The sequence below is a fragment of the Phalacrocorax aristotelis genome, chromosome 4 (genome assembly GCF_949628215.1).
Source record: "Phalacrocorax aristotelis chromosome 4, bGulAri2.1, whole genome shotgun sequence".
NCBI classification, from domain to species: domain Eukaryota; kingdom Metazoa; phylum Chordata; class Aves; order Suliformes; family Phalacrocoracidae; genus Phalacrocorax; species Phalacrocorax aristotelis.
The window spans coordinates 16238634-16255285 of NC_134279.1; the positions used below are offsets into that span (position 1 = coordinate 16238634).

The 16652-nt window shown below is 39.5% G+C and overlaps 1 protein-coding gene across 5 annotated transcripts in view; it reads left to right on the forward strand.

The window, feature by feature from the left end:
• Positions 1-16652, forward strand: part of WDFY3 (WD repeat and FYVE domain containing 3) — a 179852-nt gene that overhangs the window by 150251 nt on the left and 12949 nt on the right. For 4 of the 5 annotated variants that reach the window (XM_075090410.1, XM_075090406.1, XM_075090407.1 and 1 more), the window contains 15 exons: positions 103-156; positions 2488-2656; positions 2873-3036; positions 3786-3934; positions 4208-4328; positions 4703-4788; positions 5146-5226; positions 5771-5825; positions 6178-6297; positions 7104-7221; positions 8351-8457; positions 10209-10362; positions 12629-12720; positions 13053-13265; positions 15997-16144. In XM_075090410.1, coding sequence (XP_074946511.1) covers positions 103-156; positions 2488-2656; positions 2873-3036; positions 3786-3934; positions 4208-4328; positions 4703-4788; positions 5146-5226; positions 5771-5825; positions 6178-6297; positions 7104-7221; positions 8351-8457; positions 10209-10362; positions 12629-12720; positions 13053-13265; positions 15997-16144 — 1831 coding nt within the window. The remainder of the gene's footprint in view (positions 1-102; positions 157-2487; positions 2657-2872; positions 3037-3785; positions 3935-4207; positions 4329-4702; positions 4789-5145; positions 5227-5770; positions 5826-6177; positions 6298-7103; positions 7222-8350; positions 8458-10208; positions 10363-12628; positions 12721-13052; positions 13266-15996; positions 16145-16652) is intronic. The other variant, XM_075090408.1, reaches the window with a different exon arrangement.

The window sequence follows — 16652 nt, forward strand, 5'->3', positions numbered from 1 at the left end:
TAGTGACAGTCTAATTCACACAAAGTGGAGAACATGCCATCATACATTCTTCTCAAAAGTGTTCTTTCTCTGATGCTTATATAATTGATGCCCTGTTTTCAGTCTGATTCCTCAAGTAGACTTCCTGAGACACCCGATGATACCATTCCTCAAAAGGTAAAGAAACAAGTACACTGACTGAAAGAATGTGAAATAAATATAACTTTTTTCCTCCTGCATGTTAGGCAATCTTAACAAGGCTTCTACGTATGGCTTTCAACTTGCTCTTTGAATAAATATTTCCAGGCCTAAAGGTGTTTTCAGTAATTGCGTTAGAAGATGTTACTGTGTGCTCCTCAACTTCATCTAATAAAACTTCCTGTAGACCTTACCTTCTTTGCTGCACACTAACAGGCTGTGTTGGGCTGTGCTATCACTGTTCTCACTGTGTGAAGTGTTGTGGCTTTGGGATCTGAACTAATGGTCAGTGGAACATGTCTAGTAATGGGCAACACGATCACTTGGAAGCGTTTACCGGGAAAGTGTTTCTTTCTAAGAGAGGATCTGGTGAGCGGTTTTTCTCCTTTTTGGCTGTGATGGGCCGTAACAAGCCTACTTTTGTTAGAGCCCAGAATAATATTGTCTTAGCTAACTCTTCTCCTCATTTTTACTATTAATGAAATATACACATTCGTTAAAAAATATCAATCCTGCCTTGAAAATAACACAGACTTGTTTGGAAGTGGCTGCTCTGTGAGCATTTCAGTATTATGCTGCTTCTCTGTTAATTACATTTGCTGTCTTGCCCATCACTAAGTACAATGTGTAATGTGCATTCACTCATTTTGAATTATATTCAAAAATAAACTAATAAATCTAAAGTAATTCTATTATACAGAATATCTAATATAAATTGTTACTGTTTTCCTTTCTGCATGTTAGCAGTGCTAGTTAGGATTCCTCTTTGTAGGCTGTAAATAAGTTCTTTCCACAGGGGTTTTAAGCATCATTTAAGGCACTGGTTTTGTGGTGATAAACAGCAAAGACTTAGTTGAACATAAGTGAGCAAGTTAGATCACAGTGCCTTAAATTTTTTATTTTGGGAGCAGCCAATTTGACTTGAAATAAGAAATCTCTGCTGATGATCTTATTTTCTTCATCATCCCAAGCATCGACTTGTAATAAAACTAGTTTGTTTTTATGGGTCATTTAGTTTCCCACTAGACTATCATACAGATGAACAAAAAAAAATTTTTTAAATCACATTTTGTGTATTTCCCGTTATTGCTGCAAAGGTGGACAATGGAAAATCTCAGCTGAAATATCATTGATACTCTACAGTTCTACATAATGCAAAGCATGGAACTGGACTTGTAGTAATAATATTTTGCAATTATCCCAACCTAGTTTTGAAATTCATGGGAAATAATGCTACAACACAAACAAAAAAATTATTTGTGATGGAGAACTGAACACATAAACAAAGCGTTATAGAGTCTGAAGGTAGGCTTAAGCAGTTAGAGAAGAAAATTTTCAACTGCAGTATAAAATCAGTGGGTTTTCATCCATCCATGTGCATCAGTGTGTTTGAATTTTGGAGAGGCTCTTGATGCTTTAATGTCTCTTTTTATCTTCACCTGTGTCTCCTGTGATCATTCTGACATACTTATTGTCCTCATTTAGTTCTTATTTGTATTTCGAATCTTACCTCCATAATCAAATAAGGAACATAAGAATTAGCCTGTGGTGGGGGATGGGACAGACAAAGGAAAATAAATTCAACAAAAAAAAAAACCCACACAAGAACACCACTCAACAAAACAAACAGCAAAAAACCCCTCCCAAAACAAAAAAACCCCACACCACCACCATAACGAAATGTATCATAATCCATTGTCATTACCCAAAGGTACAGATGGTGCTCAAAGAATTACTTTGGTTGAATGGATACTCTTGTGGCTGGTCTCCTGCCCACAAACCATCAGAATCTTTACTAAAAAAAGAAACAACTGAATTAATAAAGAATTTCTGAGCCTCAAAGCTGGTCCCTGGCTGCTTTTAGTTCATATCAACTTCCACATAGCTGTATCTTTCCCTGAGGCAATTTTTTATTCAAACTATTGCCTAGCAAATAAGCTACATATGTTGTAGGGAGTTGTGAAAGATGATGAAATGGCCATCTGATCTATCAATCCTAAGCACAAGTACCCCAGCCTCTTGTGACAGCTCATAACATACTGGTCACACTTCTTATTTCCCATGGTGTAGGTTTATCTGCAGGCACTTCTGCAACCCCATTATTGCTTGGGTGGCTGAATAGCTCCCTTGCAAATTAGCTGACAGATTAGCCCTTGTGAAGAGTCTGTTTCTGTATGTGGTGGTGTATGACTGAGCACGCACAGAACGCTTGATAGGCATGCACTGTGCTGCACACAGTATTCCTGAAACATGTTCACTGAAGTGAGTGAGGAGTTGACTGATCAAACAATTTCTTCAATTATTTCTAAGAAACCTGCTCGTTACCGAAGAGCTATAAGTTACGACAGTAAGGAGTACTACATGCGCCTGGCTTCTGGAAACCCTGCAGTCTTTCAGGATGCTATAGAAGAGAATACAGTGGGTGAAACAACTCAGCAGGAGCCAGAGCACGGGGAGGACACTATTGCCAGAGTCAAAGGTTAGGTAATTTGTTCTGTCCTGAACTGTTTTCTTTAAATTTATCTGCCTTTGTATCTTCTCATGCATTTGCATTAAGATAAGCATAAGGATCCTGTAGCACTCTTGTTTTTCTGTTTTAGCATTGGATTAGGAATTTCAAAGTTCAGTAGGTTTTGCACAGTGAATTTTTTGTGTGTCAGGTTTTTATGTATCTATCTCTGTTCTTTTTGTCTAGGCCTAGTGAAGCCTCCCCTGAAACGATCTCGCTCTGCTCCTGATGGAGGAGATGATGAGAACCAAGACCAATCGCAGGATCAAATTGTTGAGGGGAGTTCAATTGATGAAGAGGAGAAGACTGACAATACAACTTTGCTTCGACTTCTTGAAGAAGGAGAGAAGGTACTGTGTACTTCAAACACACTAAGCACTTGCTGCATTTCATGTCACAAGTGTGAATAAATGTCCTAAATACCTTCTCTGATCTACAGCTGAATTTGCTTAATATTTTGTAGCTTCTTCCTTGAAACAAAATGTGTGCACTGATTCAGAGAGATCCTGAAAACCCTGTACTTGGAAATACTCTTTTTCTTTCCTTCTGTCTGCTAGGGAAAAAAGAACCTGTCCTGAAATGAAAGCTGCAAGCTATCCCGTGCTTGGATTATTATCCTGTTAGCTTAATGAGTCCAGGCAGAAAATATAAATTGAAAATATAAATGCTGAACTTGGCAGACTGTCTATAATTAATTGTTCCCTTCATTAGAATGAAAAACCTTGATAACTAGTATTTTATCCCCAGGAACAGTGTTGAATGACCGTGCTGCATATTTGGTATTTCGGACTTTGTCTGAAGTATACCAGTAAACATAGTCGAGTGGGCTAGGTTCTAAAATATGCTCAAGGAGCATGGTGCGAGTGGGTAAGTTGGTAAATATATAGATCTATATCATACAGAGGAGGCTTTATTTAATTCCCTTCCCAACTGGTGGTCGTAGGCATTAGGTATATCCGTGATTAAGGGGGGAAATAGCAGAATTTTTGCGGTTATCTACAAGTGATTAAAGCAGTGTCTGTGGCTTGTTCTAACAAAGCAACAGCCTGAGCCTGAGCTTGTTAACCTGTTTTTGCTAAGCATCTGCTTTTCATTACAGATTCAGCATATGTACCGCTGTGCTCGGGTTCAGGGTCTTGACACCAGCGAAGGGCTGCTTCTCTTTGGGAAAGAGCACTTCTATGTCATTGACGGCTTTACCATGACAGCCACCAGAGAAATACGGGATATTGAGACGCTGCCTCCAAAGTGAGTAGATTAAGAGAGTATTTCCTCAATCTTTAATAGCTGAACAAGAAGTATTTAATGAGATTTTTGAGGAGTTAACTCCAAAATTATGTCAGATTCAGAAAGAGCTCAGGAGCCATTTCCTCTGTGCTCACAGATTGCTCAGTGTAGTATGGTATATTGTGAAAATCAGCTTTTTCTATAACTGGACTTTCATATGAATTAAGAGACTAATTCTTTTAATTTATCTTCTTTTTAATCACTTCTCTCTTGCCTGTTTATGTTCATTTACAGGATGCATGAGCCAATCATACCTAGGGGAGCAAGGCAAGGTCCAAGTCAACTCAAAAGAACATGCAGTATTTTTGCGTATGAAGATATCAAGGAAGTACATAAAAGGAGGTACCTTTTGCAGGTAATATAGACACCATATTTGGATTGAGCAGCCAACTTTGGAATATTTTGACGATGTTGTCATTTTAAAAAAGTAAAATAAACACATAACTGATCAGTATTTGGAAAGCAAAGCTATTAACTGTGTTGAAACTGAAGTGCTTAAGTTGGGCCTCCTTGTTTGAACATTTGGCTTAGCATGGTTTAGTTTATTAGCTGTATTAGTTGATTTTAGTGTTCCAAAAATAAAATATCTGGCGGCGCTAAGCAAAGTCTGTTTCACCATAATTTGGTGTCAGATGTAGTACAGTGTGACTAAACTGGTGTTCACCTAACCTTCAGAGGTGATGAGCAAATGTGTTAGTGTTGACATGGGTTTGTCCTCTCTGTTTTCAGCCAATTGCAATTGAAGTTTTCTCAGGAGACGGACGGAACTATCTTCTAGCTTTCCAAAAAGGGGTTAGAAACAAAGTTTATCAAAGGTATTGTAAAATAAATTAGAACATTTAATCCAAATATTTGCAAATATCTGTGTTGAGCCATGTTTGAGCCTACAGTGACCTAAGAACCAGAAGCAGATTGCAAAAGTGATGGGTGTTAGGCAGTGGGTAACCTGATAGCAACTGCTGCACAAAAGAACCACTAGGAAGTGCTAATGCATGCATGTAAAACTTGGCGTCTGCATTCAGTGAGAAAAGGGTCATTCCAATTCTGTTGAAGATGTTACATAGCTGCTCAAAACGAAGTCTGTAACTGTACTAAATGCACTCTGTTTCTAAGGAGAAGACATACCGAGGACAGAAACACTGATCTTAATCTCCTTTTAACTGCTGATGCAGGTTTTTGGCTGTGGTGCCATCTCTAACTGACAGTTCGGAGTCAGTGTCTGGGCAGAGACCAAACACCAGCGTAGAGCAAGGGTAGGTGATTCTGTTCTTCACAAGCTCTGTAGCTCATCAGTTTCAAATAAATTATGCTTGCATTAAGGTCAGGATTCACTGGAGAGTACTGCAGGCTCAAATGAAAATTGGGCATTACCAAAATAAATAACTAGTCATGTGCTCCACTTATTTTAAATGTACTAATAACATTGGCAGCATTGGTATATCGTATTACTAATTAATATATGCTAACAGAATTAATGTTATCGGTACACAGAGATGTTCTGAAAGGAATTGGAGTGCTAAAGGTATTAGATTTGTCCAAGTTGTTACAGATATTTTCCTCATCGGCAGCCTGTTAGATACATTTGTACTTGCACTGAATTGCATAATTAACGTGCATTATTTTAACAGTCTGTGTTCAGAAATAAAGAAGGCACTCCTACAGAAAAAGGGAACAAAACCCCAGTTTTCTAATTGTTATAATTTATAAGTTTTAATCTTAAAACTTTGGATTGTCTTGTGAAGATGTAACCCAGATCTTACTGCTCAGTCAGAAAATGCACTTCCTTCTTCCCATTAGGTCTGGCTTGCTTAGCACTTTAGTGGGAGAAAAATCTGTTACTCAAAGATGGGAAGTAAGTATGAAAATTTTGGGGGTTTTGTATTAAATTCCATATTTTGTACTGATATGTAATTAATGAGTGCACATAAGTTGCATTCTCTTATTTGAACAGATGGAATATACGACTATAGAAAGTATATATCAGCATTTTAGTTTATAGTATTTTATGATATCATCAAATAGGAAATTATTCTGCCATTGAAAATGCAAGGGGAGTGACTATAGTAAAAGTAGAGGGAGCATTGTAATATTGAAGTAAGTTTCATATGTTTGGGGAGAGCTGAACACTTTGACAGTCTGGCAGCATAGACATTTGATTGTTGTAAAGTGAACACTTTACAGTGCTGTTATCTGTCTTCCTTAAGAGAGGAGAAATCAGTAACTTCCAGTACCTGATGCACTTAAACACTCTGGCGGGCAGATCCTATAATGATCTCATGCAGTACCCTGTCTTCCCCTGGATCCTCGCAGACTATGATTCAGAGGTAAACAAAATATCTTGTCAGCCTTGTCAGTAATCTTTCGTATGTTGGCAGATTTGCAAATACTACAGCTGCCTTATACTGTCTTGGTAAAACCTAGGCTTATTTTTATCACCAGTTGTTTGATTTAATCTATTTTGTAATGTTCCTCCCACTCATCAGTAGTTAGGATATATTAGAGATACTTGGCTGTCCCATGCAGGCGGGTTCTTGCCTGTGCTGCTTGTATGGATGTTATTGGACAGTGCACAAGTGAGGGCCAGGATACATAGCTTGTTCTAAGGCATTTACCTCTCTGTGTTGCAGCAGTTCCTGTAAGTCTTTGCATTAGCTTTCTGCTGAATATCCTGAAGGACGTTATGTCCACAGGGAAAGCATGCTTGTCCAGAAGGCTGTAATAGGGGCTACTGTGAAATCTGGCCCCACGGTGAAAATTTGCTTTTTCAAAAAGATGAAACATCCTATTAATGCTTTTGTGGGCAGCCATTGCTACCAGTCAGACCATAACATAAAATAGCGTTAAGGTGCATGGCAAATACTCAAGAACAGAATTAGGGGGAAATGGGGAACAGGATGAGGGGAGCAGGGTAAAAATTAGCTGGAGCCTAGATGTGACTGACTCTCAGATCAGACTGAAGGACTGTTTTAAGCATATCCAACATTGCACTTCCTGTGTGTGTAGAAAACGAAGATGACAGCCTTAGGTATGTGGTGTTGCATACAGTAATCAGCAGTGTTGAAAGGATTTGTTTGGGGTTTGGAGGTTTGGTTTTTTTATATAAAATTGGTGTCTGTTTTCTTTTTTCAAGGAACTGGATCTTACAAATCCCAAGACATTCAGAAACCTGGCCAAGCCCATGGGAGCTCAAACAGAAGACAGGTTAGCCCAGTACAAGAAGCGATACAAAGATTGGGAAGATCCTAATGGTAAGTAATGATTCATCATGCAGGAAGAGCAGAGGGACATGTGCCTATCACATATGATGGGAGTGAGTCGTGGATTTTTATATTATGGGTCAAAAGGCCTGGGTGTGGATGTGCAGAACTCTACCATGGCTTTTAGTGACTCTCCAACAAATACTAAATTAGAGCAAAGGGGTGTTGGTTTTGCTTGCTGTGTTGTTTGTTTTAAATCCAACTGACAGCTTTTTTTACAGTTACACATTCAGAACAGTTTAACATTGTTTAAAGGCTAGAACGGGCAGGCACATGAAGCACACAGCCAGCTGTCTCAACTACTACAGTTTGCGTGCTGCTGCAAGAAAATAAGTTGTAAAAAGGAACGGGAATACTTCTGCATTAGCAGTACTCCAGCCTTTTCATTTCTTATCTTAATGCATAGAGGGTTTTGCTAAGGAAACAGCATTTTCTTAGCTAAAAAAACCCCTTCAGAATGAGATGCAATTAAGTTACGTATTTCTGATTTTTAGAGCTTCCTTACATAGTGAAAATAACTTTTGTGTTTGGCAAGGCAGCTATTATGTGATATATTTCTTCTTGTGTGCTTTTACTGAAGACACAAGCCTGTTTCACTACTGCACTGCTGTTCTGTATCAAACAACAGCAGGTGACAAAGACATTCATTTCTAGAAATGAATCAGTGTGTTCTAAGTGTATTTATGGAGACATTTGCTAGGAAATTAAGAGAGTAAAAGCTGTACAAAATCTGTAGCCAACAATTCTGAGATGTATTTTTGCCCAAGCCTTTATTTCCACGGTAACCAATAAGACTAAATTTAAAAAAAAAAAGAAAAGGGGGGAGGGTGGGGTGGTGGGGGAGAAAATGTTTCTTCAGCAGAAATTACCATCCAGTATGGCTCTGCAGAAGCCCATTGAATTAGGGCTACTGGACTGCAGCCAAAACTCAAGTGGTGGCCATAACAAAACAGAAAGCTTTCAGATTCCTGAGAATGAAAATTACAAATTCCAATTTTAAATGTGTCCAAGGTCACAAAGTAATTAAAATGCAGCACTAATTAATTTTTTTTCAGTTAGTACTGATTCTGTCATCTAACTGGCTTTTTGTTCTGTGTTTATGACTTTCAATCTTCTGCAGGGGAAACTCCAGCTTATCACTATGGGACCCACTATTCATCAGCCATGATAGTGGCTTCCTATCTTGTCCGGATGGAGCCTTTTACTCAGATTTTCTTACGGTTACAGGTAAAAAATTACATCACCTCACTTTGTGTTTCTTTCCTGCTGTACATTTGAGACCTAAGTGAAAAATATGATCAACTGGCTTTGTTTCCGTCAAATATGGTAGAAGACATATTTTTAGCAGAGTTGTTATTGCCTGGGAGGTTTTTGATGTTTCTTTGTAAAAGATGTAGTGGAATTCACATTTTTTTTCTTGTAGTTTGAACATTTTTCTAAATGTATGCAGAACAAAATATGAGTAGACAAAAACCAAAGCACGTTTTATTGTGAAAAATTCTTTGCTTGTCATGCTTCGTTTGTCTGTTGTTGAAAGAATTATATGCCAGTTGCTTAGTTCTGTGCTGGAGGTGTTGAAAGACTGTTATTTTAAACCAGTATGTCTATCCAAAGATTGACTTTAATACTGAGTGTTAAAATAAACGTTTGCAGAGGCTGGAATTGTTTGCCGGTTTGATGGGTAATGGGATTTGTAATGTTACATGTCAAATATTTTCTTAGATAGAAGCCATCAGGCGAAAAGATTTGTGTTTCCCTGGAAGAGCCTAAATTTTGAAATAGGACTAGATGACTCCCTTCTTAAAATACTGCGTATCTGTATCTCAGTGCTTCATGTTTACTATTATTGTGTACCAAAAAGTAATCACAGAATGGTTTGGGTTGGAAGGGACCTTAAAGATCATCTAGTTCCAACCCCCCTACCATGGGCAGGAACTCCTGTGACTAGACCAGGTTGCTCAAAGCCCCATCCAACCTGGCTTTGAACACTTCCAGGGATGTGGGGCATCCACAGCTTCTCTGGGCAACCTGTTCCAGTGCCTCACCACCCTCATAGAGAAGAATGTCTTCCTAATATCTACATCTCCCCTCTTTCAGTTTAAAGACATTACCCTTTGTCCTATCACTATATGCCCTTGTAAAAAGTCCCCCTCCAGCTTCCCTGTAGGCCCCCTTCATGTACTGGAAGGCTGCTATAAGAAGGTCTCCCTGGAGCCTTCTCTTCTCCAGGCTGAACAACCCCGACTCTGTCAGCCTGTACTCAGAGGAGAGGTGCTCCAGCCGTCCTCTGGACTTGCTCCAACAGGCCCATGTCCTTCTTATGCTGCGGCCCCCCAGAGCTGGATGCAGTGCTCCAGGTGGGATCTCACAGGAGTGGAGTGGAGTGGCAGAATCACCTCCCTCAACCTGCTGGCCATGCTTCTTGTGATGTAGCCCCAGGATATGGTTGGCTTTTTGGACTGCAAACGGACATTGCTGGGTCATGTTGAGCTTCTCATGAACCAACACCCCCAAGTCCTTCTCCTCATGGCTGTTCTCAGTTCATTTTCTGCCCATCCTGTATTTGTACTTGGGGTTGCCCCAACGCATGTGCAGGACCTTGCACTTCACCTTGTTGAACTTCATGAGGTTCGCACAGGCCTGCCTCTCAAGCCTCTCACGGTCCCTCCAGATGACATCCCTTCCCTCCAGCATGTCAGCTGCACCACACAGCTTGGTGTTGTCGGCAAGCTTGCTGAGGGTGCACTTGATCCCACTGTCTGTGTTGCTGACAAAGGTCCCAGTACTGACCCCTGAGGAGTGCCACTCATCACTGGTCTCCATGTGCAGCTGTTTAAATCCATTGTGTTAGAGGAAGAAATGTGCTATGTTCTGTAGTGTCTTTATTAGGCAGAGGATGTTCTGATTTGCCTTCTTGGCAAAATTTGCTGTGCTGAGAGATATTCTGATGCTGGCATGCTTCTCACTCTGTCCCACAGGGTGGTCACTTTGACCTGGCTGACCGAATGTTCCACAGCGTCCGGGAGGCTTGGTATTCAGCATCGAAGCACAACATGGCAGATGTGAAGGAGCTTATCCCAGAGTTCTTCTACCTCCCTGAGTTTCTGCTCAATTCCAACAATTTTGACCTAGGTAGGCAGAAAGAACTTGATAGCATTGCATCAGGTGCAAGAGCATGCCAGGCAGTCCAACGTGAGAAAAGTGCCCAACGTGGGCAGATAAAAGGTCTGTTTAACTGCATGAGAAAATGATAGATGACATGCACGTTCTGAAATGAAACCTTAAGCAGGACTACTTCTAGTATTTCCTGACACTACAAGTTTATTCAGTAGTATATTTGGAAGTCTGACTGATTCAGAACTCATTGTTTCATTGGGAAGAGTGTAGCAGGAATTCTTGTTTCCTCTGTTGATACCTCAGATTTACTTTTTTCAGATTTATCAGGCTTAAGGTATTTTCTCAAGCAGTGAGTGTTCATTTTCAGTAGTTAATGCAAAGTTTGTTCTGAGAATTGCCAAACAAGACACTGAAATACCCAAAAATGACTTTTGTTTGGAGTGGCATGTTTTAGTTGATTTTTGGTTTTTTGCCAGTTCAAAATGCAGAGATAATCATGCTTTACTTGGAGTTTCCCTGGTTTGAATTTTTGTCCATGTAACTTGCTACTCCATGATGGTGTTCACCATCTTTCTTGCATATTTTTTAAGCTTTGCAAAATCTGTTTGACAGTCTTCGCTTTTAGAACTTCCTCTTAAAGTATTCCTAAAGATTTTGTTGAAATGCTGCAGTTAGCTTTTGTGAGAGTGATTATTCAACAGCAGTCAAATTTCATACCTATTGGCCGTAAGAGATACATGTTCCTTAGTATGTATGTCACACTTAACAGTGTCATTAAGGTCTTATTTTCTGAGCTCTGTGCTGTGAATCTAATAGCAATGATAAAGATTAATCAAGTCATATGTTTTAACAGCCTCAAATCCTTTGTTCAAAATGTATTGTAAGAGATTGGAAGCACAGCCTTACACAAACAAAAGCAAAACCAAAAGAACACCCCGCAAAACCTCTCACAAGTATATTTCACCCAGAAGGGTATGGCCATTACCAGAAAAACGTTTGTCCACTTAGCTCTGTATCTGGTCATTTTGGACTGTGACTGTCAGAGTCCTATAAATTCTTCATTGACCGCTTTGAACAACAGTAGAAAAGGTTTTCTTACAAACAGCTGTCAAACACTGTGTGATGCTTTTGATTGTGTTAATTCATAGCAATCCTGCTCCCCTTCCCCCCAGTTAAAAAGAGGGAGATTCAAAGTCTGGCGATGCAAGCGATGTTTCTGTTGGAGCAATGTACTTACTACTTGTGTAGTCCTGTAAACTTGGAAATTTGTTGGTGTTCCTCTGAGCTAATAGGAAGCATGGAATTGTCTCTTGGCAAGAAGTGACAAAACAACAATATTTGAAGTCTTAGCAAACGCATTTTTAGAAATTGCAACGTGCCACCATTTAACGTTCAGAGTGTGAAGGGGGCTATCCGGGACCCAGATGAACGTATGTGGCCAGACTGTGCCCAGGAGAATCACCGATGTCCCGTGGGTGTGAAGTTTGTAGGGGATACCGGTTAGGTCTTCACTGTTAGGAAATCAGTATTTAGCCTGTACTCCTGTGATGTGCAGCCATTCTCATGGGTAAAACAATAATTCCATTCCTTGATGCAGAATGTTTGTATTGTGAAGAAGAAAAATCCTGGGATGAAATACTGTTCCACCAAGGCTTTTCAGTACAGTTTGCTGTTACACTCTCTCGTAATGGGATTTGTTTTCTTCAAAATACACTCAATTGACATGCCATTGCTATATATGTACTAAACAAATGCCAAATATAGGAAATTACATCCTCTCTTAAATTGGGGCTAGCACATTCCCATGTCATTCCCATGACAGGGAGATAAAAGCAGAAATTACCTAAATAGAAAAATAAAGACAAGATGTTCTAAGAGCACTTGATGGGGAAACATAAAGGTTTTGAGTTCAGACTGTATGTTATGATGTTGTGAAGACTAAGGAGGAGCAATCTAATGAATGCCTCTAGCTAGAAGAGTAATGTATGTTCTGAAGAGTGTATGCTGAAACACTATCATAATCTTCAAAAGTCTTAGCAAGGAATATTTGAATTCTTCCTCCTGCGAGCAATCTTATGTGAACAACTGAGGCAGAATTTTTCATGTTTTATTGCCTGGCATTTAGAAATGACACGGTATTTTAAAGAAAAGACTGAAATGGCTTGCCTTATAAAGGAAAGGTGTTAGAATTTCATTTTTTGTATATAATTTTTGTTCATTGTTGCTGTTGCAGTGCAGTTTCAGTGCTTCTAAATTTTGCCTTTTTTTTTTTTTTAAATAGGTTGCAAACAAAATGGCACTAAACTTGGTGATGTAATACTCCCCCCATGGGCAAAAGGAGATCCTCGTGAATTTATCAGAGTTCATCGGGAGGTAATTTGCATTTTAATAAGGACAATAGAAAATGTCAGTTGGGACTTTCCACTGTATATCAACCTAAGCTCAATTCAGGCAGTCACAGCTACTAGCTAATCCATGATTTCTGGGGTGATGGTTAATTGTTGCAAAGGTCTGTAGAAGGTGTTTCGTCTCCTTCCTTTTTGGCTAGGGAGTACATTGAAGCAAGGCTTGCTTCAATGAAGAGCTTTATTGAAGCGTGACAAGAATATGTCAAAATATATTCTGCGTTTTTCTTTGTGGCAGGTGTAGTAGACTCAACTGATGACTGATATGGCTAGTTTTAATGCATGCCCTTTGAATTTCAGGCTCTGGAATGTGACTTTGTGAGTGCACATCTGCATGAATGGATTGACTTGATCTTTGGCTATAAACAGCAAGGTCCTGCTGCAGTAGAAGCTGTAAATGTCTTTCACCATCTCTTCTATGAGGGGCAAGTGGACATATATAACATCAATGATCCATTAAAAGAGACAGCTACCATAGGATTCATTAATAACTTTGGACAGATACCAAAGCAGGTATACCCTTTGTAGAATTCTCATTTGCCCGATGACACTCAAATTGAAATGTATTAATGTAGAATGGGAAAGTGTTTTAGGAGTGAAACTTCCTGGCAATTTTTTTTCCATAAATATTCTTCCAGTGATGTGGAATCATTTACATTTCCATCATAAATGCAATGAAGATGAACTTTGGGCTTTGCTTGTGAGATCAGAAATGTCCTTTTTTTTACCTTTGCACCCTTAAAATAAAGGTGAAATGAATTGTGGTTCAAATCTAAAAATCCACATTAAAAAAAAAAAAAGTATGTTCCTGCTGCAAAGTCAGAGGGGAGCAGCAAAAGTGCAACTTCAAAATAATGCCTAGTGTTTAGGTATTTTAACTTATCCTGAAATAAAATACCTTCTATGATAACTTATGCTTCCTTTTTTTTACACCAGTCTCTTGGTGTTCTGGAGGGCTTGGCCACATCTTTTATTTGAAGATTCTGTTGGAAAAAAAAATAATCAAAATTTAAATTAAGATGATTGACTTTTACAGCTATAGTTAAGGAGCTATATAGACACATTTTTGGTGCAGCTTTGAAGTTTGTGTTCTTTTTAAGAGATTACATTACATTATTAAATACACTATTAAATCTAAAATTTTACTCTGTGGGTTTTTAGGGTTTTTGGGGCGTTGAGGGTTTCTTTCCTTCCCCCCCCCCGGTACTGTGAAACTTTTAAATGTCATCAGTGAATTTTTCCAATCCTAGATCTGGTGGAAACCACAGGTACCTTCAGGAATTCACTGGGAACCCAACACACATGTTGGGAACTCTAGACTACAGCAGCACGTGAAGTTTCAGGACAGGCACCGGATATTTGCTGTAGGGACCCACTAAGAGCTGTCTGTCTTCTGTTGCTTGGAAGGAAGGCTATGAACTGCTCATCTATCCTCTGTGGCTTCTTTTCTCCTTTCCCTTTCTTGCTCTTCCTGAATAATCTAGATATGTAGTGGCTGTGGGGATTTCTCCTCAAAAGTAATAATCAATCACTGGGTTGTGATGATAATCAAATATGGCCCAGCTACAGCCGATGGACAGATTAAGACTGGGGCTGAGAGCAGGGCAATGGAAGAGCAATGCAGCTGAGTCCAAAGGTCTGCCTGAATAGTCAAATGCCTGTTGGTTACAAACCTGTGAAGAGATCTACCAGAAAATGCATGATGCTTTGCTGGAGGAAATAGGCAGCCTGCAATAAACTCAGGAAACTCAAAACTCCTTCCTTAAGTCATTTTTGGTCATGAACGCTCTTAGAGCACATTTTTATCTAACTGTAGAGTTTTGCTATGACCCTCTGTGACTTTCTACAGGGGATCTAGAGCAGGCTGTCTCAGTGATGTGGGTAATGTGGCTGCTGTGCACTTTTCACTCCTTTGCTGCATGGAGATGTAACGTGAGGACTACATCTTCTTTATCCTGTCTCTTCCACCAGTAACATTCCTGGTAGTCCTGTTTCCGGTTTTAAAAAGTTGTGCTGCAAAACTCGAAAGCTGGTGCTGCATTTGAAAGAGGGATCTTACAGGCTCTGTGGGGGTCCCAAGATGCCACAGCTGGGGGGGCAGGGCAGAATGAGTAAGCAAGAGGAACGGTCATGCAAAAGAAAAAGGAGGGGTTTGGGTTTGTTTTCTGGTTTTGTTTTTTGTTATGTTGCTGGAACTGGCATTTTTTGAGAACAGTTGTCGATATGAACACTGTATGATGTGCCTTCTCTCTCCATCTTCTTATAGCCCAGCCAGATGGGAAGCGTACTGTAGTGCAGGGAAAGCTGTGGCATGTAGGTCTATTGTTGCCCTTTGTACCCAGAGTGTAGGTGCAAGGAGTAGAAATGTGTGCTTGCTCATAACTGAGCTGCCTCAGGCTTATGCATGTTCCCTCTGCTTCGGATAGGCAAACAGGTAACACATCTCAAAGGGCTGTAGGGAAAATAACTTTCAGCCTTGGAATTTCAGTGCTGTAATAGCCTCTCTGCAAAAGAGTAATCAAAATCTTATAAAATATCACTTGATGTTTATATTTTTCATTTACATATTATATTATATAGCATCTGTCATCCAAGATGTTTGTTATGAATTTATCACGTGGTAAACCTTAGTGTGTGTCATCGATGATCACGGCTTATTAGAAGCGATGATCTGCTTGTTTAACATTGTCTCAGACACTGGGACTGGTCACTGAAGCAGTAAAACAGAAATTCAGTCACTCCTAATGAAAAGCTAGGCAGAAGATAATCAGGGGCTAAGATGCGTTTCTTGCGCATGATTGCCATATATGATCCAATTACATACCCGCCCATGCTGCTACTCTGTTCTTTGGTAGCCTGGCTGCCTGCAAGCGTGTGAGCTGCTGTTTGTGGGACACAGTTTGTTCCAAAGCCAAAAATTAGCTTCCAGTTTGTCCTACGTTAGAATTTAATACCGTATTACGCATCAACTTTGGGATTTTTGCTTGCTTTACTTTGCTTTTGCAACTGGAGGTAGCCTTAAAAATACTTTGCTTGTTATATCTTGATGGATTTTGTATTATTTGTTAAAGTCTTACTGAAATGGTTGCCATAAGTTATTAGTGAAGACTGAGAACAGTTAAACAGCATTTGCTGACCTGCAGAATTTTTAGAGGTTAAATTGGGCATACTGATGATCTTTCTAAGCTTGTGCTCTTATAAACCTCTAATTCTTGATTATAATTCATTTCTTGATGAATTTCAGCTCTTTAAAAAACCACACCCACCGAAGCGTGTTAGAAGCCGACTGAATGGAGAGACTGTGGGAACCTCTGTGCCCCCTGGTTCCACAAGTGACAAGATTTTTTTCCATCATTTGGACAACCTGCGGCCATCTCTTGCCCCTGTAAAAGGTAAACCGTAAAACCGTGGTAATTATTCCTGTTTCTTTGCCAAAGCATTCAAAGTTTCAGCAAGATAGTCCTTTTCCATGGTTTTCTTAGTTCTAATGTTCTTAAAGCCTGTACTTTTGTGAGAAAGACAAATTTATAATATCCTAATGCTGTAAGATTATAGTCTTAGCTACCTTAAAGTGTACTTGGGAAACACCAAATCTGTGCTGGTTTAATATAACTTTTTTAAAATAGAGGGATAAAATTGGGCCCAGGCACCTCTTTGAAGCTTTAATTTAACAAACAGTATTCAGAGTGCTGTTGCTTCTGGGCCTGCGATAGCCTCAATTTTTGTGATTTTTATAGCAGAAGGATTTTTTTTATCGCAGTGCCAAGAAATACTGAGAAATGCTGGCAGGAAAGGGTGGGGTTAGCAGCTGCACTGAGATGGAAAAAGGTGGGTTTTGACTTCATATCAGACACTGAACTGAAAAAAAGTTAATTGTCTGTGAGGCAGGTAAATGCTATA